The 27,938-nt window shown below is 36.5% G+C and overlaps 1 protein-coding gene across 1 annotated transcript; it reads right to left on the bottom strand.

The window, feature by feature from the left end:
* Positions 1-838: 838 nt before the first annotated feature.
* LOC131159772 (uncharacterized) lies at positions 839-27,938 on the bottom strand. Its single transcript, XM_058114934.1, has 10 exons — positions 27,784-27,938; positions 27,655-27,683; positions 27,425-27,471; positions 26,751-26,816; positions 25,609-25,649; positions 14,743-14,879; positions 13,157-13,247; positions 5,404-5,475; positions 2,367-2,482; positions 839-1,269 (listed from the first exon to the last, which is right to left on the bottom strand). The coding sequence occupies exons 1-10, from the start codon at positions 27,864-27,866 to the stop codon at positions 1,145-1,147; spliced, it is 807 nt and encodes a 268-aa protein (XP_057970917.1). The 5' UTR covers positions 27,867-27,938; the 3' UTR covers positions 839-1,144.

Below are 27,938 nucleotides of genomic sequence, written 5' to 3'. Positions count from 1 at the left end.
AATTCACTTTAAAAGTTACCAAAAAAGTGATTTTGAAAAAGTATTTTTTACAATAAGTATCTGCTGTACTGTAGTAAAGTCAAATACCACTTTTATTTTGTAAAAGTTTTTATTCTAAGTGATAAGTGCTATTAAACACTTTTTTTAGGTGCTCTTAAATGGGGCCTAACTTTTTTTTTTTTTTCATTTAGTTCATTTTTGTGGTGGAATAACTATTCATTTTGAGGAGGCTTGTTGACTTCTTCTTTAAAAAATGCAATATACATGCTTACATGCATGCATACATACATACATATATGTATAAATATACATATAAATTAGCACATATATATACAGGCATTCTCTTCTTCACATTCTTCTCAAATTAAAACTAGGATAGCTGATTAGTTAAAATATGTCAACCATTTGCATTTAAAGAAACCCTCTTAAAATTCAAAACTAGGTCTATTTTTTTTCATTAAAATGAAAACCCTAAAATGTATAAATTTATTCAATATTTCAATTATATAGAACATTGAGCAACACAACCTCTAATACAATGTTTGGAAGGTAGAAATGTAGGAAGATGAATTGAATTGATCAATCTATTTTTACACGTTCCTCCAACAATTTTTCTTTATATGCTGCTCTTAAACTACTAGTGTATCAAACAATGCTTAAAATGTCAGTTAAATTTTTATTCAGTGAAATGTTTGGGAGAATTGATTTAGAATCAAAACTAGTTTAAATCTTAGGCATTTTATTCCGAAGCCCTAGCTTTATATTTAATGAAACTATAGTCCAATCATGATAGGCCATGCATCAAAATCAACAAGGGCATTAAAAGTTAATCATGATGTTCATCAACCTGAATGGATTTCAAGATTTCAATTCGCTAATTACAAAGCATATCAGAGTTAGAGTTGCTAAGACCCTCCAACAAATCTCCATTTCAACAGAGTAACATACAAACAATTTCTATTATAAATGTTACAATGATAAAAAATACCTACCTAGAGCCAAAGAAAAAACCACAGACAAATAACTATATTTTTCTACTGAAGAAATATTTTGAGGGAATGTGCATTCCAACATAATGCTTCCCGATAGCCACGACCACAACTTTAGGTATCAACCATCAAAGTTAAAATACAATGGACCCTATTTAGTCGCTTTCACCATCACTGTCCCCCAAATTCAGATGATTCAAATTCTTTTCAAGTGGCGGAAGATCATCTTCAGAATCAGAACAAGGGTCGTCATCTTCATTGTGAGATTCCACCTTAGCTCCTGCGCAGCGACAGTAAATTAGCATATGTCCAAGTTGGCTTGAGACCTTAAGTCTTGTTCCTAATTGCTATAGAAACAATCTTCAACAAATCAAGATATTTCCCATTGTAGTTAAAGACATGCTATTGCAAAGCATGCAAGATTATGAACAGAAAAAAAAAATCAAAGAGAACGTGTCTTCCACATCAACTTTCTAGGCTTCCGAGAAGGGGGGCAACCATATAAGCCTTGAAAAAGAACATGGTGAGTGTTAACATATGATCAGCATTCTTGATATTTGTGGGATCTGTGCAACAAATTAACAGGGAAATATATATATATATATATAAGAACATGGTGAGTGTTAACATATGATCAGCATTCTTGATATTTGAGGGATCTGTGCAACAAATTAACAGGGAAATATATATATATATATATATTTCCCTGTTAATTTGTTGCACAGATCCCTCAAATATCAAATATATATTTCTAGGCCATCAAGAAGCATGTTACACAGCAGAAATGAAGATGTTGAGCAAGTGTAGGTGGGAAGACAAAGTACTGGATTAAGAATGAATGGAGTCATGAGAAAGGATGGGTAACAATAATAGAAGACAAATTTAAGAAAGTTGACTCACGTGATGTATGCAGATGCATCAATGACCGATGATGGCAAAGCTAGGAAGGATGTTATGTGGTTCGGGTTGAAAGGTGCTATAAAGCAAGAATAGCTGGGATGTTTTTAGGCATCAAGCTAGCAAAAATAGATGCATTGACATGTCCTTAATTAAAATTATTATTCTAGATAATGTTGTGTGCTGAACTAAAATTAGCTAACCAACCCTAGAAATGACCATGTCTACTACTGTGTTTAACTAGCCAAAACCTAGGTAATCAAACTACTTAGTTTAGGTGGCATTTGTTTAATTGATGTGACCAGAGGTACCTAGCAGATTCTAAAACAAGTCATCCCATCAACAATTAGATAAGAAAGATGCTGACACGTAGAACTTGATTTTCGTCAAGTAATGAAGATTAAACCATGTTTAAAATTTTTTTGAACTTCATAATTCAATAATTTGGGTTACTTTGAATGTACAATAAGAGAAAAGTACCTTCTATTTCTGGGAGATCTCTTGGGACCGATGGCCTTTGCTCTGAAAGCCAAGAATTTTGAACTGAAATGATATCAGCACTACTTTTGCATTCAGAATAAGCTTTTAAAAGCTCCCTGCATTGATTTCGGAGTGTCAAAAGTTGAAATAGTAACGGAGTTACAAAAAGTGCAGATAATTTTTCTCAAATCTCAAATTTGCTCCTATATGATCAAAAATAATACAAGCCTATGTTGTATTTCGAGTCTTTTAACTCTTTCCACACACAGCTGGTACCAAGCTAGGCTAAAGAAGGGATGCATAAAATAATTAAATAGAGTCTAAAATTTGTCAAATCTCTCTTATATGAACTATTTGCCAAGCATCTCTTCAAGACCTAATCAAGGGAAAATCTAAAAAACTTTAGAAGTTAAGATTTAAACTTTAATATATAGAAAGCCAAAAACATAAGAAACATGGTGGGGCATCATTGCAGAGAAAAACTTAAAGGATAGCATTGGGGATGTTAAAAAGACTTCAGGATAAAATCAAAAAAATTTATGGTCTTCTGACAATAGAGATTAAATGCTACTAATGCTTATGCACCTGAACGCATTTTTGGAAGATATGGATAATATTTTACAAGAGATGCCATGGAGAGAAATATTAAGAACATGTTTAAATGGTCATAGGAAAGGATAATAAAGATTATTAAAGGATATGAAGAACATGAATACAGAGGCAAAAATAAGTCAGCTGACATTGTCTTATAAAAAAAAAAAAAGTGCTTTAAGATGAGAGAAACTTTCAAGATTGGAGAAAATAAAAACTAAATAGATTTTTCTTAACTAGGAGGGTAGATTAGTTATCATGCAAGTATCATAAGCTATTCTTAGTGAAAGTTTACCCACAAAATATAGAGCATTAGCATTAGATGCATAAAAAAATGGAAGAATAAGGGTAATATAGACCAGTGTAAGAGAACTAGGAGGTGGAACCTAAAGAGAGAAAATATAATAAAATCTAAAGATAAAATGGCAAAAGAAAGTGGCCATACAATAGAGAGATGATACAAACACAAAAAGAATGAGATTTAAGGCATTAAAACATTTTAGATATAGGGGGGAAAAATAAAATAAAAATGTAGAAGGCAAGAAAAAAATTTGTTGTTGGTGAACCTAAACTATATCATAACTCGTATGCTAGACTAGGGATTGAAGAACGGGGAAAGACATATTAAACTTGCAAGTGACAGAAAAAGAAAAGAGACCCAAGAAATACCAAATGCATTGAAAAAATGAGGATGTGTGTTAGCTAAAGAAGAAGATATAAAAGAAATATGACAAAATTATTTTAATGCATTATTTAATGAAAACCAAGTAGAATATTTAACTTAGAATTGACAAACGAGAAAAGGGCAAAAAATTTTAGATTTATACACAACTAAAGCCAATGAGGATGAAAAATTGAAAAATTTGGGTTCGATGCCTATCCCAATTAAATTTTGAAAATGCTTAGGAGCTAATAGAGTAGTATGATTAACTAGTTTATTTAATGGAATTTTATGGCCTAGGAGACTGTCAAATGAATGGATTAGTAGTACTTTAAGCTTATGAGATATCCAAAATTGTAATAACTATCATGAAATTAAATTATAAGTCATATAATAAAAACTTTTTACCAAATGGTAGTTCAGCAATAGGTTAAAAGTATGGCAATATGAGGAGAGAAGGATAAGTTGATGTCTGATGTCATCCCAATTAAATTTTGGAAGTGCTTAGGAGATAATAGAGTAGTATAATTAACTAGTTTATATATCGAAATTGAATTGTCCTAGGAGGTTGTCAAATGAATGGGGTAGTACCGTAGAAGTACTTTAAGCTTATGAGATATTAAAACTTGTGGCAACTATCACAAAATTAAAATATAAGTCATATAATAAAACTTTTTACCAAATGGTAATTGAGCAATAGGGTTAAAGGTGTGGCAATATAAGGAGAGGGATAATCCTAGAATAATTTGCACCAAGATAATCAGGAAGAATTGGGCAACAATTCGATTTTCTAAGAATACCGCAGTAGGATGTGTGGAATGGCAGGTAGACTATGTGGAATGGCAAAAGAGGACTCATGATATTAACCTCACTTAATGGGACTTAAGGCTTGACTATTGTACTTCTTGTTGTCATGATTAGAAATAGTATTAGGCAAATTTTCAATCTTGCATTGAAATGAAATCATTTCATTAAAATTTAAAATTTTCACTTGAGAAGAGTTCAATCTTCCAACGTCAATTCAATAGGAAGTAGGGACACAGCACATGTACATGACATAATACAGAACCCTCATAGAAACACAAAAAATCATGTTTAGGACACGGTATAAGAGGTACATGTGCTGCAGCTGGGTCCATGGGTTGTTTAGGGAGTGTAAAAAGTCTCCAAAATTATAATGTATCTTAAAATCATGGACACATTTATAAAAAGATTAGACAAATGTCCGAAGAATCTTCTCAACAATGCCTTAATTGTGACTACTAGTTGTATTGCATTTTGATTTGCATTGTGATTTTGCGAAATAAGCTTTAATCCAATGCAAACAAGAAAATAAATCATATCATTTCCAAAGGCATGCAAACACCTCCTTTCTGTATTCATTCTTAATCTTATATTGCAATTAACAATAACATTCTACACATTATCACCTATCAACGACTGGCGGCACACACAATTTCAGAGAATCCAATTCCAAGAAATAGATCCAAACCCATCAAATCCAGACCCATCTTAAGACTTGAACTCAACCAAAATAATGGCCATTTATTTTAGCTTTTTCACTGCACAAGTGGTTCAAACATGTTGGAGCAACTGGATCCATCTATACACAGCAAGAATAGTGAGATTAAAATTCTGCAGTTGAGACTCTTATTAGTTCAAAACTTTCTATTAAAATATTAATAGGAAAATGCCATCAGCTTCTCATGGTTGGACGTCACCCATTTACTTGTAATTGGAGGGCGGATGACCATGGGAACTACCAATACAGAGTAAAGAGAGTACCTGTTCAAGGAAAGGAAAGCATGACCCCACTTAAACTTGCCAAGCAACAAATTTGCAGTTTCCTCTTCCCCACTGTTGAAACATGGAATGAGAGTTCAAACATAATGAACCATTTATCAAAAATGCAAACATGCTAAACAAATGAGCATACAATGTAAAAGTTAATTAAAGCAAGCTTATTAGAAAAACCACCCATTTGAGTCACATATACTCAAAAACAGATAATATATTATGCAGCAATGTAGAGAGAGAAGAGAGGGGAGGGGGGGGAGAACAAGGGTAACTATAATGACCTACAAGTGCAAAAACTACCAATTATACACTCGACCAGATAATGAACATGCAGGATATTATGACCTCTAATTTAAAAGTCCACGCTACACATGAAAAGGTGTAGAAAGTAATTTTAGGCAATGCAACTTTATTTTCTATATCTAGGCATGAAAATAAAACATAGCCATCAATAGATAATTATATACAAAAATGACTAAGTAAATATATCCAACATTAACCATTAACTCTACAGAATCTCAATCCACAAGAAAATACCTGAACTCATCAACCATTCTTTTTATAGCAACCTAAATTCATCAACCACACATGTCCAAAAAATATCCCCTTTGATTACGCGTCAAAGTTGCGTAATTAGGCATTTAAAACTGCTAATTGAATATTACAATTTCACTTAAATGCCTGATTATGTTCATTATTTTAATCAATGAGCTCATTTGATAATTTTTAGATAATTATCTTACTTTTGTTGAAAATTAACGAATACTTGTGTCTTATTATTTCAAGATAACTTTTGGACATTAAAGTTGAAATTAAAATGTATGTAGGTCGTTCGTGAGAGAAACCGTGTACGTGAACCATGCATGTGATCGTATGCACGCAATTGTTTGAAGTCGTGTGCGTGTGCAAAAATTGAAGAGCACTCAGGCCATGCATGCAACACCGAGAGGAGCCGAAGTTACTATGCACTAATGAAGCCTTGCACGCAAATTTATATGAGTCATGCTTGAGAATTGTAGAGGGTCATGTGTGTGAATGGTCCGTGCACATGAGCATGAAAGGCATGTATGCATGAAGATGAAGCCTGGCTGTGTGAGTTGTTGGGCCGTCCACGTGAATAGTAACCATGCACAAGAGGCCGTCCACGTGAATAGTGGCCATGCAACTTGAATGGGCCCGTATGTGAACATGGAGAAGGGCCGTGAGCTGGGCTTTATGTTAAAAGGATGCATGCGCTGGGCATGCTGTGAGGTTGTGTGTGAGGGCAACTGAATTCACTACAAAGAAAGGCTTTAAAAATATAAGGCTGGCCCATGTAAATTCATTGATGTGACCACGTCAAGGGGGTGGCCAGCCCATGTGCATGCATGATGGTCTCTTTGAGAGCTGCAAAGCAAAAAGGGAGGCTAGGTTTTCACTTTTATAAATAGGCAGCTAGGGTTGCTTTTTGAAGGAGTCGTTATTTTTAGTTTTTTTTTTGTGTTTTTGCTTTGGAGTAGGCTTTAGAACGGTTTTCTTTTAGAAGCTTTTTGGAGGGTTTGGCAGTAGTGTGCCACAGAGGGGCTGTCTTGGGAGGGGAAACGAACTGCTGCAACACCCCTCCTCTCCTCCATACTCTCTCACGGCTACTTCTTTCTCTCTCTCTCTCTCTCTCTTCTCTTTTATTAGTTATTTTATTTCATTTAAGGTTATATAAAATATCATGTTGAAACTTTGTCTGTAATTATTTTGCTTTAATATCAATTTAAATATCTGGTTGGAATTACATTTTGGTTTGGGTTATTTTATTATTAAGTTCAGATGTTTCTTTTATTTAAAGTCTTCGTTTGAGTTTAAATATCTCTTTGGGCTATTTCTATTATCAAGTTAATTTTTTTTTTATTTAATATCATTGTTGGAATTAATTTTGGTTTTGGGTTATTTTTCATTATTAAGTTCGGATTGTTCTCTTTAGAATCTTTCTTCAGGATTTGAATATTTGTTGGGTTAAGTTTAACTTTGAAAGTTTTTGTTTTTAGGCTTTTGTCCGGAATTTCAAATGTAGGATTTATTTTCTGTCTGAATGTTTAAACATAGGATTGTTTTCCGCATCTAATTTTGTTATCGTTTATCTTATTGTGTGGATGAATCATTGAGTGAGAAATATGACTTGTGTTTAATTCCCGTCGTTTATTTGTTGTTTCCCATTTCTTGTTGTTAATTTGATGCGTATTAGGTTCATAGTCTAGATTTTGCATCATTTCAATTTCATCATAAAATCTCAAAAATCCCAAAAACCGAATCTAAACTGTGTTCAGTAAAACTTTTCTTTTCTTATTTACTTTTGGATTTACACAAAGTTTGGAATTAAACTGCATTCCTTGAGGAGACGATCTGGCCTTTGGGCTAAATATTACATAATAGAACTCTTATACTTGGGATAGCCTTTGCGCTGCTCATTTTTAGAGTGAGTCACCCTTCATAAAATTCTAACCTAACTTGCCATTTGACAAAATATAATTTAGGGATTGGAGATGCTCATCCAGGCAAAGAAAGGAAGGGGAGTGACCAATTCATGGCAACTCCCCTTGGGCACAAGGGGCCCACTCATTAAGAACAATGCCAAAAGGAACCTAGACAAACGCTCAAACTATAGGTCCTATCAAAGAGACTCACTAAGGTACTTCAAATTGAAAAAAATAAGTCTTTTCCAACCACATCTTGCATTCTTTTCACAATCACCAAATTATCACCTCTTCTTGAACTGCCATCACCATTTCCCATGGCATCAAAAATTATTGTACCACCATCACTACCTTCCACAACAATACTGCACCCACCCCCTATCAATTAAACCTGCTAGCACTAACTCCATTGGTACGATGATACAAGCAATAAGGTTTGCTCCTGCCATTTATTTTTTCAATCCAATTGAAAACTACAAAAATTCCAAGCTACAGAAGAAAAAAAAATCTAAAAAAAAAATCTCTTCTTTTTCTGACATCCTTAACATTTTTTGGTTACTCAACAACCAAGCTAAACTTTGAATTTACAAGGGATTTAAGAGATAACTTCAGAAGCCCGAGGCTGATAGCTTTTTATGGCATCCATATCATACATTGTCGTGTAAAGGCATCAGCATTGGGAGACTCAATGTTTAAAATAAACAAATATTACAACTCATGATAGTTTTTTCAAATAATAAAAGAAATATTATTATGAGAGGAAAAAATGGTTGTATTATTAAAAGAGGAAAAAGGGATTGTGATCTTAAAGGTGGGCAAAATTTTCTCGAAACTAAAGCAAATAAAAGACAACAAAGAAAACGAAGGAAATAAACTTGTTCAAAAAACCACATTTTGTATAATATAAGAAAATTTATTTAGACAAGCAAAACCACAAAAAATCGAGAACCAAAAATCGTCACGCTAAGAAATATAAAAGGAAAAGGAAGAGGACAAAAAGTGCTCAAATGAGAATGCTCTCCAATCTCTTTTCACATCAACCAGTTTCATTCCCCTACAAAAACAAAAATAAAACACTAGAGAGAAGATTCTAGAATTCTGTTCCAAAAAGTAGTACACCTCCAAAGGATCTTCCCTTTCAACCATAACAGCCCTTTCTTTTAGAAAACCTTTTCTCAAACCCTTGCCATGGTAATTAACAGAACACTTCAAGTTTTCCAATTCTCTATATCATTCCTTTCCCTTTGACCTTGCTCATGCAGAATTGAATCTAATTTCCTGCCCCTAGCAGTAAATCTCAAACTCACCTTCTCTAGGAGATCTTAAGCTTCACTGTCCTTATCATCAAACTCCTTCAAAATTTGATTCTCAATAAGATTTGAGCAATCCTCTGGAGTAATGAAAATAAGCATAAGATCATCACTTATGCAAGCAATCTTGAAATTTAAGCCTCAGACATCCTTGTCACAGAACTCCTTCAAAAGGACTAGAGTGATCTTCTAATAGGAATGGACAAAGACCATCGCCTGCTTCACATTCTCCTACTACCTCATATCCCAACCATTACTTCTTGTTAAATTGACCTTGTGCTTTACGTATCCATCATCAAAAGTATTAATCCCAGCCAAATCCACAATCAAAGTACTTGCCACATGAGAAGTCTCTTCTAGAATACAATCATAGTCATATTGGTCTCAATTCCTCCAACAAAACTCTCTCTTCACTCTAAAAAAGAAAATCAATCACTTTCTGCTTCTATATCACTTACTGCTATTTCGTTGTTCCTGTCCCTTGTTATAAACCATTGATACTTGAGAACACCCTTTATACAAATAAATGTACCAATTACAGATGTCGCTAATATATGCACAGTTACATATCTCTAACAATTAATTTATTTTTAATTTCAAGAAAGTTCATAGATACACATGGCATAAGTGGAGAACACATCCACCTCCTCCCTACCAAATGATACACCCCTGATCACCCACAAGCATGTGCATGCAAGAGTATCCTACTCAAGACATTCCCCACCAAGGTAACCAAAAATAGAAACAAAAGATTCCCTTGCCTAAGCCCCGGATAAGCCCTCAACCACTCCTTTAGCCTAGCCTAGCCTCCCTTAGACTTGTGAAAAAAATGCACCCTATATCCACGATATCACTATTAGGCCTAAATGTTTAGCCCAATTCAAAACATTAAATTAGAACCCTATTCCTTTCTAATGTAAACAATCACAACTAATTTTAAGCCCAAAAGTTGTTGAGCGCAAATTCATCTTATCCTCCTTTCTTCATAGCAACCCTGCACCCTAAAACATGCAATGGCAAAGTAATTATGTAACCTTTGATCTATTGGCCTTACAAAGGCTTAAAATCTTGTTTTGATGATAACAAATCAGAGGAACTTAACATATTTGGTTAAGTGATCATATTTCAGAACTCAAGTATGTGAATAGAAGGTCAAAAGCTCACAAGGATCATTAAAAGCTTATACTTCAAAGAAAGATGATCAAATGAAGCTTAAAAGGCATGGATTCAAAGATGATCTATTAAAGCTTGAAGATCATGAGAGCATGAATGATAACTTGTTAAAGTATATTAAAGCTTGAAGACAAGATGGAGCCAAAGAAAGAACAAGCATGAAGACTTAAGTTCTTAGAATGTCAAAAGTCCTAAGAAGTCTTTATGCAAGTACTTCGTATTTAAATATCTTATGGAAATATGTTGAAAGCCCTTCTAGGGTTATTCATTGACTTAGAGACCTTATTTAAAACCCCAGAAAATGTTTTATAAGAAATTAAAGCAAGAGAGCAAAAAGGATTTTTGAAAACTAAAATGAAAAATCTGAATTTGGTCTGCCCAGATGACTAAGATGCACCCTCAGAAGACTGAAGATTTCGTTCAGTCTATTGAAGAATTTCTTCAGAAGACTGAAGAATTCGTTCAGTCTACTGAAGATTTTTCTGAAGGAATATAGAAGAGGCAGTACACCCTCAGAAGACTGAACCCTCAGTTCAATCATCTGATCTGGGACTTCACAAGACTAAACCCTCAATTCAGTTACCTGACCCTGTGTCTAGTTCAAATTTTTCAGTGTATTGAGGAACATCAGAAGACTAAACCCGATACTTTAGTCGTCTGAACACATTTAACGGCTAGAAATTTTAAATGTTTTAAATTTCAAATAATGGTTTCTTGTGCCCCAAATTTTCTAAAAACTTGGGAGATACTCCAAGTAATCTTGGGCAACACGAAATTACTTTTCTAAGCCTATAAATACATGGTTTTGCAAATCAAATTACAACAACAAAGAACCAAGAATTGAAAAATCTGCTGAAATTCATCTTGCTATCAAAGCTCTCTCTTGCTCAAATCTTTGCTCAACTGATGTGCTGAATTTCCAAAGTACTAATCATCCTACCTCTGAGTTCTGAGTTGCTAATTCTCATCTAGAAAGAACTTGGTAAATTCTTACTTGAGCTTCATTGTATTTCAATTTGATATTTGAATATTGAAATATCTAGTGTTTGAATTTGTACTAATCTACTCTATGTGAGAGTGCTATTGTATGCAGAAATTGTATCTTGTTTCCTTGTAGTTCTTTGACGATTCCAGGTTGTTGGATCGTTGGACCGAACGTGGGGTATCGCTTGGAGAGGCACTGCTCTAGCCTATTGAAGGAGTGACCGAGTGTAGGGTATCACTTGGAGAGGTGTTGCTCTAGCCTAGTGAAAGAGTGTTTAAGCGTGGGGTATCGCTTGTAACAGTTTGTTCCGTCCAGAAAGGAACGGTATAGTGGAATCCTTTGGTGGTATTGGCCAAAGGCGAGGACATAGGCTGGGGATAAGCCGAACCTCGTAAAAAACGTGGTGTCACTCTCCTTCCTCATTCTCTTTACTTTTCAGCATATATACTTTGTTGTGTGTGAATGTAAAGTGCAGGTAGCTGAAGTTAAGAATTGAGAATAACAAGAAGACACATAATAAAAGAAAGTACGTTTTGATTAAACGTTTGCGGAAACCTAAAAAGGAAGTACGTTATTTAATCATTTGCGGAAATCTTTATTAAGAGAAGTGCAAACAATTCATTTAATACAGGGCTTGAAACATACTCCTACATTCACAGGGTTCCAAAAGCTGAAAGTGCTGAAGAGCTGCATACTTAATCATAATTTGGTATCTTTGGTTGTTTACTTTAAAGTTGTTGAGTAGTTGTTGGTTGATTGTTTGAGTTTTGGTTTACTTGTGTTAAGTATTGGTTTGTGGATTGATTGAGTAATCAAAAAGCTTTGCTGTGTGTTTGTTAAACAAGTGGTTTAAGAATTTGTTAAAAGAATTAAAAGAAAAATTTTATAATCCAATTCACCCCCCCTCTTGGGACGACACCTCTACTTTCATGATCCTCTCTACAAGCAGTCTATCCACCATATGAACACATTACCACATCCATTCTCACAATAGACTACCTCATTTTTTATCATCATATCTCTCCACCTCATTCCCAAGTGGAATTAATAGCCAAATCCAGATGCAACAACACCACATCTCTCGACACATCAACAAAACTAAGCCAAAAATACTTACTCTTTCCTCATGAAAATAGAATGTTGCCACCCATTGTAACTCAACTACACATCTACGGAATTACCTAAATCATTACAGTAATTCCACACCCGATAAGAAAATTTCACAAGAAAAATTCAGCTGAACCTCTCCAACCAGACGAACACCAACAACAAGCAACACACTCATCTTGCTTGGATCCTGATCTAATGAGTCCAAGCCCTATGTTTCTCCAACACATGGACAAAATCTCCCATGTTAACCTCTCTCAAACCACAACTCAAAAGATAGATACACAGATGGAGAGACTAGAGAGAGAGCTGAGGGAGAGAAAACAATTCTCATAAGGTAGGAAGCCCCTCATGATAATTTTGAGAGAGATATGGGAGAGAAGAAAACTCTCATAAGGCAGCAAAGCCCTCGTGATAATTTTGATTTTCCATTATTACAGATATCTCACCTCCAAAAGAGCATGTAATGGAAGACTGCAAAAAGAAAAGAAGCATTCAGAGAGAACTATACCATACACAAATAACTCAAATAAGTGAATCAGATCTCAACTATTTTCCACGCCAGATTCCAGGTTTCCCTTTTTCTGAAGGCAAAATAACAGTTCTAGCAACAATTACAAATGTACGAAGTAGAAAGAAATAACAGTACACACAGCATGGTATTAGACCCAAGGAAAAAAAGTAGCACACAAGCAGAGACAAGATAGAGAAAATTTTGGCACCATATCAGTAAAGCAGCGGATAAAGCCTCCACACAAGATAGCTGACATGGTCGACCATAATTTACTGGATTTGCTGCTACAAGCCATGGCACTGCAATTCCATGCATCTGGTTAGTTTTTAAGTTAGGGGCTCAAAAACTGATGATTAAACATAACAATTCCATAACAAATCATAAATAAGCATAACAACGAAGCCAAGTTGGAAATGCTAAAATGGTAAAGAACCAATACAAGGCATTCCATAAGATCACTGAATCCTCAAGTCAACTAACATTAAAGAACCTACCAAACATAAAATGGTATGCTCTCATAATGATTAAAATAGCAACAACCACTTCAATGTGGGTGAATGATTTAGAACAAAATTGCTTTCATTTGCATATTGTATGATATGAAGTTAAATTAGCCTATTCCTACGACATGTCAAAAGCTAGAGTTATGCAGAGATTCAAAGTGAATCGAGTCAACCCCCAAATTTAATTGGTTAAAAGGATGTAAAAAAAACTGCTATGTGGATCCAACAACTCACTTGGATACCCATGAGAAAAAATGAAAGAAAGGAAAGTGATCTCTTTCAATGAAGAATGATTGTGCTTTATATTGATAACTAGAGAGAGGAAGAACAAGGAGAGTAAATGCATATAGTAGTACTTGTTTCCTAGTATTTAGATGGGCAATCTTTGGTACTATAATTTTTCCTTATTAAAGTTAGTTCCTTTTCTCTACAATTCTCACCACTTTTGAAGAGATTTAAAAGGAACTGCCCCCGCGGGGGGGGGGGGGGGGGGGGAGTCAAAAAAGGCTTTCAGTCTCCCCTTTTTTCTCTCCACTTCTAACATAAAATGCAATGAAATATCAGATAAGAATTATTTTTTCCCCCATTTTGTCCCTCCCCAAAATAACCCAATCCAAACAAGCTGTAAAGGAAGTACGCACCGGCCTTAGATAAAATGGTTTTTGCAGTTCACAAAAAATGCACAAAACATGCACCAAATCTGAAGGGATAACAAACAGGATCAGGAGAACACCTATAATGTCATGTTCATTGACCGCTGCCAATGAAGTAGTGAAAATCTTCTTTTTTTTTATTGAGTTATTAAAAAAATCTAGATAAGAACTTGGATCCCAACTCATTCTAATAATTGCATGATAGATCTATATAAGTAGACTTGCAGCAGTGCCCCAGTGGTTCAAAAATTTCAAGCAAGCCTCTTCTGGAATCCAATATATCTAATAATATTATTCAAGTAGCGAGATAATCATAATCAATGACATCCAGTGGCTGAACTATTACATGCATCGCATGGTGCCCAATTTATAAGGATAACATACACAATACAATGATGAACACTTGAAAATTTTAAATACAACATTGTGCATGTAAAACAGGACGATATTAAGCATATTATCATTCATAAATAAGGCAAAGATCAAGTATGGACATAAAGGAACAAAAACAAAGTAAGATAGAAAACATAAGCAAAATAAACAACACAAGAATAAATTTGTAATTGAGTGAATATAAATATGCTTGCATACATAATGAGTGAATAATAAAATGCAAGCACACTGTTAGAAATCCATACAAAGACGAGGAGCAGTGCAACGCAGTTTCACAAAAGGGACATCACCCAAGCGAGCCCATGAGCAATCCACAACAGCTAATCCTTTCCTCTTCACTAAAGCATAATCTTCTTTTGAGACACATTGCTTCCCAACAGGACTGCCAATGCAAATACAAAAATGAAAAATAGACGTATAAAATAAACATAACTTTTAAAGAGAAAACTAAAAAGTAGAGGGAAGGATGCACTGTATCAGGCTTATGAGCCAAAAAAATCTGAAACCAACTCAGATTTAGTTGAGGCATCATTTTATAGTAAGGAATAACAAATATTATTGTTGAATAATTGGGTAAAATGAAAGACCTAAACACAATGATAGGTCTCTCCCTCTATTTATAATATACGTCAAGTACAATAGGAATGACCATAATACCCTTGCTAACTCACACTTATTACTAACAATACTCTTCTTAACACATAATAAAAATTCAAAATGACTAAATGACCATTAACACCCCTCAAGCTAGAGCATATATATCATATCATCCTAGCTTGTTATAAATGAATTTCACACGAGCACCTCCCTAGGCTTCAATAAACAAATTAACAAGCTGAAACTCAGACATGAGTAATTGTAATGAGCTTCTGTACAAGTTTCTCTTAAATAAAGTGGCAATCAACTTCAATGTGCTTTATCCACTCGTGGAAGACAAGGTTGGAGTCAATATGAATAACAAATCGATGATCACACATCAACTCCATAGGCTGAGAATGTGGACAAACCTGGTTATTTCAACATGTTTTTCAGCCAAACAAGTTCACATATAGTATGCGCCCAAGCCCTATACTCTGACTCAGCACTCAACCTAGCCACCACAGTTTGTTTCTTACTTTCCAAGACACCAAATTACCACTAACAAAGATATAACACCCAATTGGGGATCTTTGAGCGGAAGGTGACCCAACCCAATCTACATTTGTATATTCCTAAATATAAGTGTGATCCTATGTAGAATAACAACACCAAGGTTTTTTTTGAAAAAACGATTGAAGAGATAACACAAAGTTTTATTACAACAATCAGATTACAACAATCTGTCCAACCATATACTCACTAAATGAGCTTCAATGGCGAAAGGACAACAAATAGAAAAATAAAAGAGGAAACAATCTTACAGTCGAGATGTGTGTGGTGCTCCGATGGGGGGGGGGTCTTATTTATAGCCTCTGGTCCGTAGAAGAAGCACATGGGTGGCTCACCTACCATGATGGACTTTGATATTAGTGGCCGACTTTGACATTAGTGACCGTCTTTGACATTAGTGACTAACTTTGACATTAGTGGTCGTCTTTGACATACCGTGCCCACCGTTCACACTGGATAGGCCATACCGTCTCGGGGGGTGCTGCCCTTTAACTCTCGTGTCTCGGAGGGGAACGTCTTCTATCTTCGTGGTACCATTGCGGTCTACCGCTTCGACCTCATCTGAACCATACGTCAGGTAAGTGTGCCAATTAACTCGTGGGAGGTGGGCATTGCACACATATACACCAACACCCCCCCTCAATGTCCACCTACGCTCTTGGACCAATACCAAAAGCATCCCGATACTTCTGGAAGTCGGAACTACCCAATTCTTTGGTGAAGATATCTGCATGATTATCTTCTCTTGGGCAATACTCCATCTCAACAACCTCATCCTCAATGAGTTCTCGTATGTAATGACACTGAATCTCAATGTGCTTGGTTCTTGCGTAGAACATCGTGTTCTTACTGATAGCTATGCAACTTTGATTGTCACAGTGAATCAGAGTTACGGCATTTATCGTTATCCCATTATCAGTAAAAAGTCTTCTTAACCAGACAGCTTCACATAAGGTGAGACAAGCTGACTTGTACTCAACTTCTGTGGATGATAGCGACACTATTGGCTGTTTTTTGCTTGTCCAAGAGATGATTCTATTCCCAAAGAGAAAATAATATCCAAAAATTAACTTTTTAGATTCAATATCTCCTACCCAATCGGAGTCACAATATCCAATTAGGGAGTTCCCTGGTGTATAGAAGATGCCAAAATGAGGAGTCCCTTTTATATACTTACGGACCCTCATTCCAGTCTTCTAGTGAATTTCTCGTGGCTTATTTTCAAATCTACTCAGAATACCAACTGCAAAACTGATATCGGACCTTGTCTTGCACAGGCACACCAAACTCCCAATTAGACTTTTGTACCTCTTTGTATCAACAAGTAGAGAGGGATCTTCAATGGAAAGCTTAATGTTTACTTCCATTGGAGTAACTGCTGGAGTGCATTCTGCCATACCAAATGCCTTCAATAACTCTTGAGCATATCGTTGCTGAGAAATAAAGATTTCTCCTGGATGCTGCCACACTTCAATGCCTAAGAAGAAGTGGAGTAGCCCCAAGTTTGTCATCTCGAATTCTAAGCATAGGCCTTCACAGATGTTGTTGATCTTCTCCTCGTAGTCACTTGTAAGCACAAGATCATCTACATATAGTACAATTATTACACACATCTCATTCTCCTTCAGTACATATAAATTTGCATCAGAGGTACTTCTACAAAATCCATAATTGGTGAAGAAAGAATCAATCCTCTAGTACCAAGCTCTGAGGGCTTGTTTCAGCCCATACAAGGCTTTCTTCAACCTGCACACTTTATTGTCTGAATTTGGCAATTCAAATCCAGGTGGTTGCATCACATAAACCTCCTCTTTAAGATGACCATTGAGGAATGCAGACTTCACATCCATTTGAAATAGCACCCAGCTTCTATGTGCAGTAGTAGCCAAAACCAGACAAATTGTTTCCATGCGAGCTGTTGATGCAAAGGTTTCAATAACATCAAAACCGTCCACCTGAGAAAATCCTTGTGCGACATGGTGTGCTTTGTACTTCTCTAAAGTACCATCAGCTTTATATTTTACCTTCTATATCCACTTCATGCCGATTACCTTCCTACAAGGGGGACAATCCACAATCTCCCAAGTATCATTTTTCATGATACTTTCATATTCAGCTTCCATAGTCATTCTCCACTTCGGATCAGCCAACGCTTCATCTAGGCTACTTGGTTCCTTAATTATACTGATTATATCAACCTTTAAGGCCATATTTACCAAGTGTTCTGCTAATCATTGTTGTTCCTCTATTCTCTTCAACCTTTGAGGTCCATCAGGTTGTGAACTTTGATTCACAGGTTCTGGATTGCCTTCGTCAAAGAGCTGCTGTAACCACCTAGGGTGTGGCTTTTGAACAAGTGCTACTGGTACAACAAGCTGGTTTTGAATTTCTTCATCATTCACCTCAATCTGCTACTCTGAGTGAGGCACATGGTGGGCTACTTTATCGGTTGATGATAAAGTGGGCCAATCTCTATCTCCCACTGAGTGTGGTCCTTCATCAAATATCACATCTCGGCTTGTGACGATCTTCTTTGCCTCTACATCATACAGACAATATGCCTTCGATTCTGTACTGTATCCCAAGAAGATGCACTTTCGACTCTTGTCATCTAACTTCCTTCGACTATCATCTAGAACATGCACAAAACATCTGCAACCAAATGTTCTAAAATGAGAAACAGAGGGTTTCTTACCAGAGTAAACCTCGTGAGGTGTTTTGTTCCCTAAAGCTTTAGAAGCATCAGTTGAGGATATACACAACTGTATTAACAGCTTCTTCCCAAAACGATTTTGGAAGGTCTTGTGCCTTCATCATTGCTCTCGCCATCTCCATCATAGTGCGATTTCACCGTTCCACAACGCCATTATGTAGTGGAGTTTTTGGTGCCGATAATTGGCGCTTGATGCCAAATGCACTGCAATAATTGTTGAACTCCCCTAATGTGAACTCGCCTCCTCGATCTGTTCAAAGTTTCTTTAACTGCAAACCCGTCTCATTTTCAACAAGTTTATGCCACACTTTAAATTTTACAAAAGGCTCAGCCTTATCACGAAGAAAGTACACCCACATCTTTCTGCTATAATCATCGACTAACAGCATAAAATAGAAAGATCCTCCTAGCGCAGGAGTAGTCGTTTTACCACAGAGATTTGCATGTAACATCTCTAGAGGAAGCTTTGATTTGTTGTTGCTCTCTTGTGGAAAGGACATACAATGTTGCTTACCTAGCATGCAAGCTTCACAAGGCTCTGCAGTATCAACTACTACAAGCAGATCAACCACCATTTCCTTTCTCTGCGTCTCCTTAAAACTACTTAGGAGATATGTCCAAAACTTTCATGCCAAAGTCTGCTTGTTGTATCTCTAGTTGTTGCGGCAAGTGCCACAAACTCATACAAGTTATTCTTTTCGAATACCTTCACCCACAATGCCGCCATTTTTTTATTTTTTTTATTTTTTAGTAAAAGAGGGCGGTACCTTCTTTCTTAATTTTATTAATAACCCTCACTTATGGCGGAGGAATACCGTGGAAACAAAAGGACACTTGGCCCACAATACTACCATTGCTATCAATGATCTTAGCTTTTGTTTTCATAAATTGTACTTCATAGTCACGGTCAGTAATAGCAGCTAGAGATAAAAGATTCCTCTTAATTAGAGGAACATAAAGGACATCTGAAAGAGTTTTACCTTGGTCATTCGTGATTTTTAATGAAATGGATCCAATGCCCTCTACCGGACACTTTGCATTATTTCCGACAATCACATTCATAGGTTTATGTAGAGGCTTAAGGGAACCATACCAGTCCTTTTTGCTGGTCATGTGTCGGGAAGCTCCACTGTCAAGTACCCATGAGCAATCTCCTGGTACTGTTTGAGAAGTTGAGCACGTTTCTTCTGTAACCATGAAAAGACCTAATTCTGGTTCAGCACAATTTACTACCTGTCTGACATTCCACGTAGGCTTCAACGTGCCATTCTTTTCATCGTGGAATGTGGAAAGGTTTTCTGCAATCCTTGGGTGCATGCCCCTTTTTGTTGCAGTAGTAGCACGTACCATAAAATCTCTTCTTGTTCTTTCCCTTCTTCTTTTCAACATTATTGTCCTTGCCTTTTATCTGCACGGTGAAAGCACTACTGCTTTCATTTTCTCTGGTTCTCAGCCTCATCTCCTCCTCTAGCAGTAAAGCACAAAATTCCTCAAAGGTTAGTGCAGGAGTTCTAATCTGCGTGTTAAGAGCAGCTACCAGACTGTCATATTTTGATGGCAGCACTCAAATACATCTTCGAGCTAACTCCTCATTGGTCTTTGCTATGCTCACTACCGCCATCTAATCACACAGATTTTTTATTCTAGTGATGAATACTTCTGCCAATTCTCCGTCATGTAGCTTTTCTGCAGCAAGTTGATTTTCAAAGTTCTGAATGCGTGTCTAGTTCCTTGTTTCATATTGATTCTTCAGATCATTCCAACCATCTGCAGCCTTGGATGTATGCTAGATCAACGTAAGTACAGAATCGGATACACTTGTGACAATAGCACAAAGTGCATCTGCATTTCGCCTTTTCCATGCTTTGATGAGGGCAGCATCTGGAGGGATGATTACCTTAGGATTGGTGGGATCAGGCGTGCCAATTGGTTCTGGATCCATACCTTGAGTTGTATCAAGTAGTTCATATGAATCCAGAATAGCACTCACCTTGAACTTCCACAAAGTGTAGTTTGTGTCGTCTACCTTTCCTTTTGTGAATGCTGGTGGACGTATCCGAAGTGCTGGTGAAGATGCGGTAGTGAAAGATGAACCATTGCAACGTCTCAACAATTATAGTTGTTTCTTCTTAGTAGCCTTCAGCTCTGATACCATGTAGAATAACAACACCAAGATCTGTTTTGAAGAGACGATTGAAGAGATAACACAATGTTTTATTACAACAATCTGTCCAACCATGCACTCACTAAATGAGCTTCAATGGCGAAAGGACAACAAATAGAAAAACAAAAGAGTAGTCGAGATGTGTGTGGTGCTCCGGTGGGGGGGGGGGGGGTTATTTATAGCCTCTGATCCATGGAAGAAGCACATGGGTGGCTCACCTACCATGGCCGACTTTGACATTAGTGGCCGTCTTTGACATTAGTGGTCGTCTTTGACATTAGTGATCGTCATTGACATACCGTGCCCACTGTTTACACCGGATAGGCCATACCGTCTCGGGGGGCAACCACCGGGGGCGCTGCCCCCGAACCCCCGTGTCTCAGAGGGGAACGTCTTCTGTCTTTGCGGTCTACTGCTTCGACTTTATCTGAACCATACGTCAAGTAAGTGTGCCAATTAACTAATGGGAGGTGGGCATTGCACACATATACACCAACACCCTGATCCTAATATAAGAGAATTCTCCCTAGTGCACCTTTGAGATATCTCAAAATGTGAATTACTACATCCCAATGACTTGTTCATTAGGAATTGAGAAACTAACTCACAACACTTGTTGCGAAGGATATATCTGGTCGACCAACTATGAGAATTCAATTTTCCAACAAGTCTTTGGTACTGAACCTTGGATTAGGCAACAAATCACCCAAATCAGGCATTAACTTAATATTGGGATTCATGGGTTTATCAACAGGTTTGGATCCCAACAACCCTATCTTATCTAAAAGATCAAGAACATACTTTCTCTGTCACAAGACAGTTCCAGTATGAGATCTCGATACTTCTATACCTAAGAAGTACTTCAATGGTCCCAAGACCTTAGTCTGAAACTTACTCTGTAGGAAAAGCTTTAGGTCTTGGATGCCTCGATCATCATGACCAATGATCACAATGTCATCCACATACACAATAAGAAAAATCCAGCCAAATGGAGTATGATGATAAACTACAGAGTTATTTATTGCACACCAATGGAGCCCAAACTCAAGTACTACAACACTAAATGGTTAAACCATGCCATACAAAGATTTCTTAAGCCGACATACTGAGCTTGACTCTCCCTGAGCAACAAACCCAAGAGGTTGCTCCATATATACCTCTTCATGAAGATCAACATATAGGAAAGCATTCTTCACATCTAACTGATGTAGAGGCCAATGACAAGTGATGGCTAAAGAAATAAACAAACTTACTAAGGCAGGTTTAGTACCGGAGAGAACCATACACCTGATTATACCCCTTAGCAACAAGGCATGCCTTCAAACAAGCCATAGCACCGTTGGGATTGATTTTCACATTGTACACTCAGCGACAACCAACCACAGATTTATCATAAGGAAAAGGTGCCAAATCCGAAGTATCATCATCATGTACAGCACGCATCACTTCAACCATTGTTGTCCTCCACCCAAAATGGGATAGGACTTCAAAAATAGATCTTGGAAGAGCAATAGAAGACAGAGTGCTAACAAAACAGTAATAAAAGGATGACAAGAAATCATAACAAACAAAATTATAGATCAAATGTTGGGTACAAGTGCAGTTATTTTTCAAACAGCTATAGGAGGATCAACATTATGGGAAATAAGATAATCTAATGAAAGAACTAGACACACAGTAGTAGAAGCTGGAGGAGGCACCTCCCCCTTGAGTCACCGTATATATACCTACAAATTGGGATGATCCAAGTGACGAGAAGGACTCAAACTAGATGAAGATGTAGGAGGATTGGGCACAGATACTAGATCTAGATCTAGAAGGCAAGGCAGAGGAAGGGACTCATCAAGGTCAATAGAACTCAAGGAATCATATTATTATGATGTAGACCTAAAAAAGGTGACATCAACAGAGACAAAGAATCGATCTAAAGTAGGACAATAACATTGATATCCCTTTTGAGTAAAGGAATAGACCAACAAAATGAATTTGATAGCATGAGGATCCAACTTATCCATTCTTGAATTAAATGATGGACAAAGGACACACAGCTAAATATACAAGGAGGAAGGGAGAACAAAGGAGCCTTAGGGAAAATAACTGAATATGAGATTTTACCACCAAGGGCAAAGGATGGTATTTTATTGATGAGTGAGCAAGCTATGAGCACAACATCACTCCAAAAAACTTTGGGGACATTCATTTGATACAATAGAGCACGAGTGACTTTTAGCATATATGTGTGTGTGTGTGTGTGTGTGTGTGTGTGTGTGTGCGTGTGTTTTTCCACTCTACAACTCCATTTTGTTGTGGAGTGTGGGCACAAGAGGACTAATGGATCATACCAGAGTTAGTCATATAAGTACTAAATTGGCATATCACTACGAAGTATCCTAACTGGCATATCAAATTGAGTCTTTATTTTGGAACAGAAGGCACAAAAGAAATCAAACAACTCGAAATAATCTTTCATTAAATATAACCAATTCATCCTAGAGTAGTCTTCAACAAATGTAACAAAGTACTGAAACCCCAACTTTGATATGACGCAACTAGGACCCCAAATATTAAAATGAACTAGTATGAAAGGACTATCCACCCATATTTCGACCCAAGAAGCAAAGGAAACACGATGATGTTTGCCTAATTGACAAAACTCACACTCAAAATTAGACATTAACTCAATGCAAGAACTCGTTGTTTCAACTTGTCCAAGGATGGATGACCAAGGCGACAATGGATTTGAAATGGTGCAGCTGTGACTGTGCAAGCAATGGGTGGAGAAGGTTAAAGTCCACGAACCTCACATCCTATGCCAATTGTCTTTCTCATCTTGAGATGCTAAATAACCATAGATTCAAGAAAGAATGTGATAGAACAATTTAGTGACTTTGTAAGCTTACTAATTGACATGAGATTGAACGGAGATTTAGGAATGTATAAAGCAGAAGAAAGAGAGACCTGTAGGATTTACTGTTCCTATCCCCTTAACAGCGATAGTGGACCCAATGACCCATCAGCAAGGGTAACTTGAGGTAGATTTTTAGGATACTGAAGATCAGAAAAGAAGTTGGTTGCACTTGTTATATGGCCAATGGCAGCAGAATCGATAACCCAAGAACTAGTAGGAAGGATACCAAATGACATACAAACTGTAGGATTACCTTTCTGGGCAAAAGATGCAATGTGATAAGATGCTTGTTGAGACGAATAATACAATAGAAACCTTGAATACTCCTCCCTCTGAAATAGTCACACTATGCGTTTCACTCAAACAAGTGACTACAAAGGAACCATACTTTTGGGATTCAAAAACTCCATCCCAACATTCACAAACTCAGACATTGATCATAAGATTAATTGGTGGAACAATCAGAACGACCAAGAACAAGGTGACCCACCATGAACAAGTCGCAAATAAATCAGTACAAGGCTGCCACAGCACCGAGAAGCTCAAAGCAGCCCCAAGAAAGCAACACAGCACTGAAAACAATTGGAGAGGTGAAACACTAAAACTAACATGAACAAATTACCAACAAACTTATATAACATAGTCACAGCCTCACAAAAACAGCTTATAAGCACTGCCACTGCTCCAAGAAAGTCACCAATGACTGTTACAAACACCGAACAACCACAAGTGCATGGTTACAACAAAGCTTGGTTCTTTGAGCAAAACACATGCCCAATAGCTTGATATTTTGGTATATGGAAGAAATTAGAACATTGAATCAAAACACACACACACGCACACACACACACAGAGCAAATCCCATCGTTTAAGACCCAATAAACTCAATAACCATTGATAAACAGCTTCATGAAGCATCAAACAACCATTTCTTGGGTGCCGCACATGCGCAAGTTTAAAAGGTGAATTCTTTGGACAAAAAACATCACGAAAACTCCAATAACATGTTAATAGAGGGATTGGATCACTGCTGGATAATTTCAGGTCAAAACCATGCCTGAAAATAGTTTCACACACCAGCAAGTGGGGTCAGCCCTGGAAGCCTTCGACTGGCGCGCAGGGCGAGTGGGACACTGCCTGGAGGTAGGATTTCAGTGAGGGGTGGGTAGGCAGTGTCTGAGGGTGACTATGGTATTGTTTTGCGAAATCTATAGTAGATTTGATGTTCTCAAACTGGCAGTGTTGCCCAGAAAATTCCAGCAACTGGTCTGACTTTTGGCTGCTGCTGGCTGTTTTCTAAGGCTACCAGAAATTCTTCTATGATGGTAGACATACAGGGATTTTGGGTTTTAGTATTCAGTTTTGATTGTGGTGGTAACAATTAGGGTTTAGGTTTCAGAATCATGCTTTGATACCATGTTGAATAATTGGGCAAAATAGAAGACCTAAACTCCATGATAGGTCTATCCCTCTATTTATAATTTATGTCAAGTACAATTGGAATGACCATAATACCCTTACAACTCACATTTATTACTAACAAAACTCAACACATAATAATAAAGCTAAATGACTAAATAATCATTAACAATTATAACCACCACCACCATCACTATCAAGCCTAAAGTTCCACTAGGTGGGTTTGGCCATACAAATCCTTATTCCACCAACGTAATGTCAAAAATTTGGAATGATGTCTATCCCTCCGCCCCTACAGCCTCCAACATCAACCAAGAGAATCACTTTGGTCGATAATAATATTGCAAGAAGTGCTACAAAAAATCTACAACCATAAAACTGTAAACCTTTCTAATTTCCATATGCATTGGCATCCAACTGACCATTTTATGGCTTAACTAGCTTTTCCCACCTCGAAAGGTTTCCTAAATTAAGGATCCAATGGAATTATTAATTGCATTCTTTTTTTACGCAGACAGCACATATAGGGCTAAAATCATCCAGCATAACGTTAAATGGATGACGTCTCAACATGTAGAAAAGATTGGTAGCTACAAAGAGGGTCCCTAGCTGAATCCATAACATCTGAGTGGCGTAAAAATGGCATGGATTTCCATAGTATTATTGTTAGATAGAAAACCAAGTAACATTTTTCAATAGAACAAAAAAATAGCTTTCCAAAAACCTAATAAAGCAAATATAAAATTAAATATAAATACCTCAGTACAATGCCCCCAAAACCATTGGTAACACGCAATTCCTGCACAGCATTGACCAGCTGTCATGACTAGTGGCAAATGTGCAAAAATTAATGGAATAAATTGGCAAACATAATACACATGCTTAATAAAATTTTGAAGTCAATGCCTGATGGTACAACCATGCAAGAACCACCTTTACTTTCAAAAGAATGGATACTCATAAAAATTCTGATTTAGCATTAGATGACTTTAGTTAAGCACATTGAACATAGTTGTATCTTAATCAGACTAGTCAACTGCTACTAAATCAGCTAACAAGTAGAGTTTCTAAATTGTTGCCTAGTTTTCAAAATCATGAGTGATGTACCATATTCTAATAATGAAAATAAAGATTGCCGCTAACTTCAAATGAATATGAAAATGACCACAATTATAGGAGATGGCAAGGAAGCCTTTCGAACATTTAATATATTCTTAGCTATGAAGAAGGAAGATAGAGCCACCAAATTTCAAGAACTTCAATTTTTCCTGAAGTGTGAAGATAGAAGAGCTTCAACATTCCCATTGATTTACTCTAATCTCATAAACATTGTGGCAAAGGTTCCTGAATATTGCCCATGTTTCTGAAAGAAGCCTTTCGCCATTCTAGAAAAAATAGATACCCCAAACTTATGTATAATTGTTATATTAGCAAATTCAAAAAACAATATCTTAGCAAACAAAAAGCAAGGTTTTTAATTAATGGTCCTATACCAACATAACCCTAAGTTCTTCTAAAAATATGTTGCCAGCCCTGGTCGAAGTGGTGCTGTTTTATTTTGCCTAGTTTTCTTAGAGGAAACATATCCTTCCTGTAACATACTTTAAATTATGGCGTGCTTGTGTAATACCTCATGCAAAGAAGATTATAATTTATGAGGCAATTCTAGGATTAAATTGTATTAAATAATCAGTAAAAATACAACATATTTTTTTCTCTTGATAGAAAAGTAATTTTACTAATGTAGAAATTTTTTATTTTTACTTCATAGAATCAGAAAACATCAGACTAGTTAGAGCTAGACAAACCTACAGATGCACAAAAGAAAAAGCCTTGGTCCATGGTTATACAAGCATGAACAAAACAAAGATCACAAAGTTAATGTCAAGAAGATACTTTCTTTCAACAAGCCAAATCTTGAAAGTTTACGTCCTGTGCACCTTTTTGCATCACATTGTCCAAAGTCCTGAATAAATGACAAGGCACTGGTTAGATTCATTGAAACATAATAAATGAAATTTTCAAAATATGTATTCTAAGAAACTCACGCCCTATATACATAAATTTCAGACCTACCTGAAATTGCAACACGGTGTTACATTACAATACAAGTTCAAAAAGAAAATTGTCTTCTATTACTTGCAGCTTGAATTTTAAATTTTTAAGATAAAATGTTTGAAACTTGTTCCTTTACTAAATAAATGGTGCACGTGCTGTTTCAACATAAACGGATAAGGGAAATGGGAGGGAGAAACAACTAAGAAGACAACAATCAGATCCCTCTCCCAACATCATTTTTTTTTTTTAAACAATTAAGTAATGTATCCTCAGCATTGAACACACAAAAGCATTTTAGAACCATAGTTATAAAGACAAGACAACAGTGAGCTACAAAAAAGGTAGCTTATAGGGCAGTTCGTCATCCAAAAACAACCCAATGCCAAATATCAGCCATTCTTCAATTAAATAAATACAACAATATACACATGCTGAAACCATCAATTGCACAACTACATCTTTTCACCACCAAGTTATCAAAATAATTTATGGAGAAACAAAAATAAGAAACCATACCCACATTGCAAGCTGAATTTTCGGAACCATTGCCTCCTCCTCAGTCACTGAAACAATTTCCAAAAAAAATAAATAAATAAATAAATGCCCACCCAAAACCTCAAGCCTTTGTCACTGAAGCGATGCGTCGAACATCTAGAATTCCTTCCAATCCCAACAAAGGAAAAACAACAAAGAGATAATATGGAAGCAACTATATTAAATCAATGATTAAATGATCAAATAGATACCATTGTCAACCGGAAGAGACTCATCATCCCTGAAAAGACAGAGAAAGCAGTTGAATTTTGAGAAATTGAAACTCTTGTTAAAGGCTGCAAAAGTAAAGCTAAAGGATTGTCGGATTGAAAAAGAAGTACCTTGGAAATTGGTTGCGATTGCTGCTGGACTGGCCTCGGTGAGAGTGATAGTTCCTAAATCGCTTTGGCTTGTTGTGACCCATTTGGGAATGGGAGCGACAGACAGAAAAGAAGAGCGAGAAAGGTTGAAGCGATTGAGGTATCACCGCTTGCAC

This window comes from Malania oleifera, chromosome 7, assembly GCF_029873635.1.
Source record: "Malania oleifera isolate guangnan ecotype guangnan chromosome 7, ASM2987363v1, whole genome shotgun sequence".
Lineage (NCBI taxonomy): Eukaryota > Viridiplantae > Streptophyta > Magnoliopsida > Santalales > Ximeniaceae > Malania > Malania oleifera.
Note: the sequence above shows the minus strand (reverse complement) of the source record. Positions and strands in the feature narration are given on the sequence as shown.

Excerpts from the sequence above, each read along its gene's own strand:
- LOC131159772 (XM_058114934.1), bottom strand. The coding sequence starts at position 27,866 with ATGGGTCACAACAAGCCAAAGCGATTTAGGAACTATCACTCTCACCGA. Across the intron at positions 26,817-27,424 it reads AAATTCAGCTTGCAATGTGG|GACTTTGGACAATGTGATGC; the intron begins GTATGGTTTCTT and ends TCATTTATTCAG. Across the intron at positions 13,248-14,742 it reads TTGCACTGCTCCTCGTCTTT|TGCCATGGCTTGTAGCAGCA; the intron begins GTATGGATTTCT and ends ATGGAATTGCAG.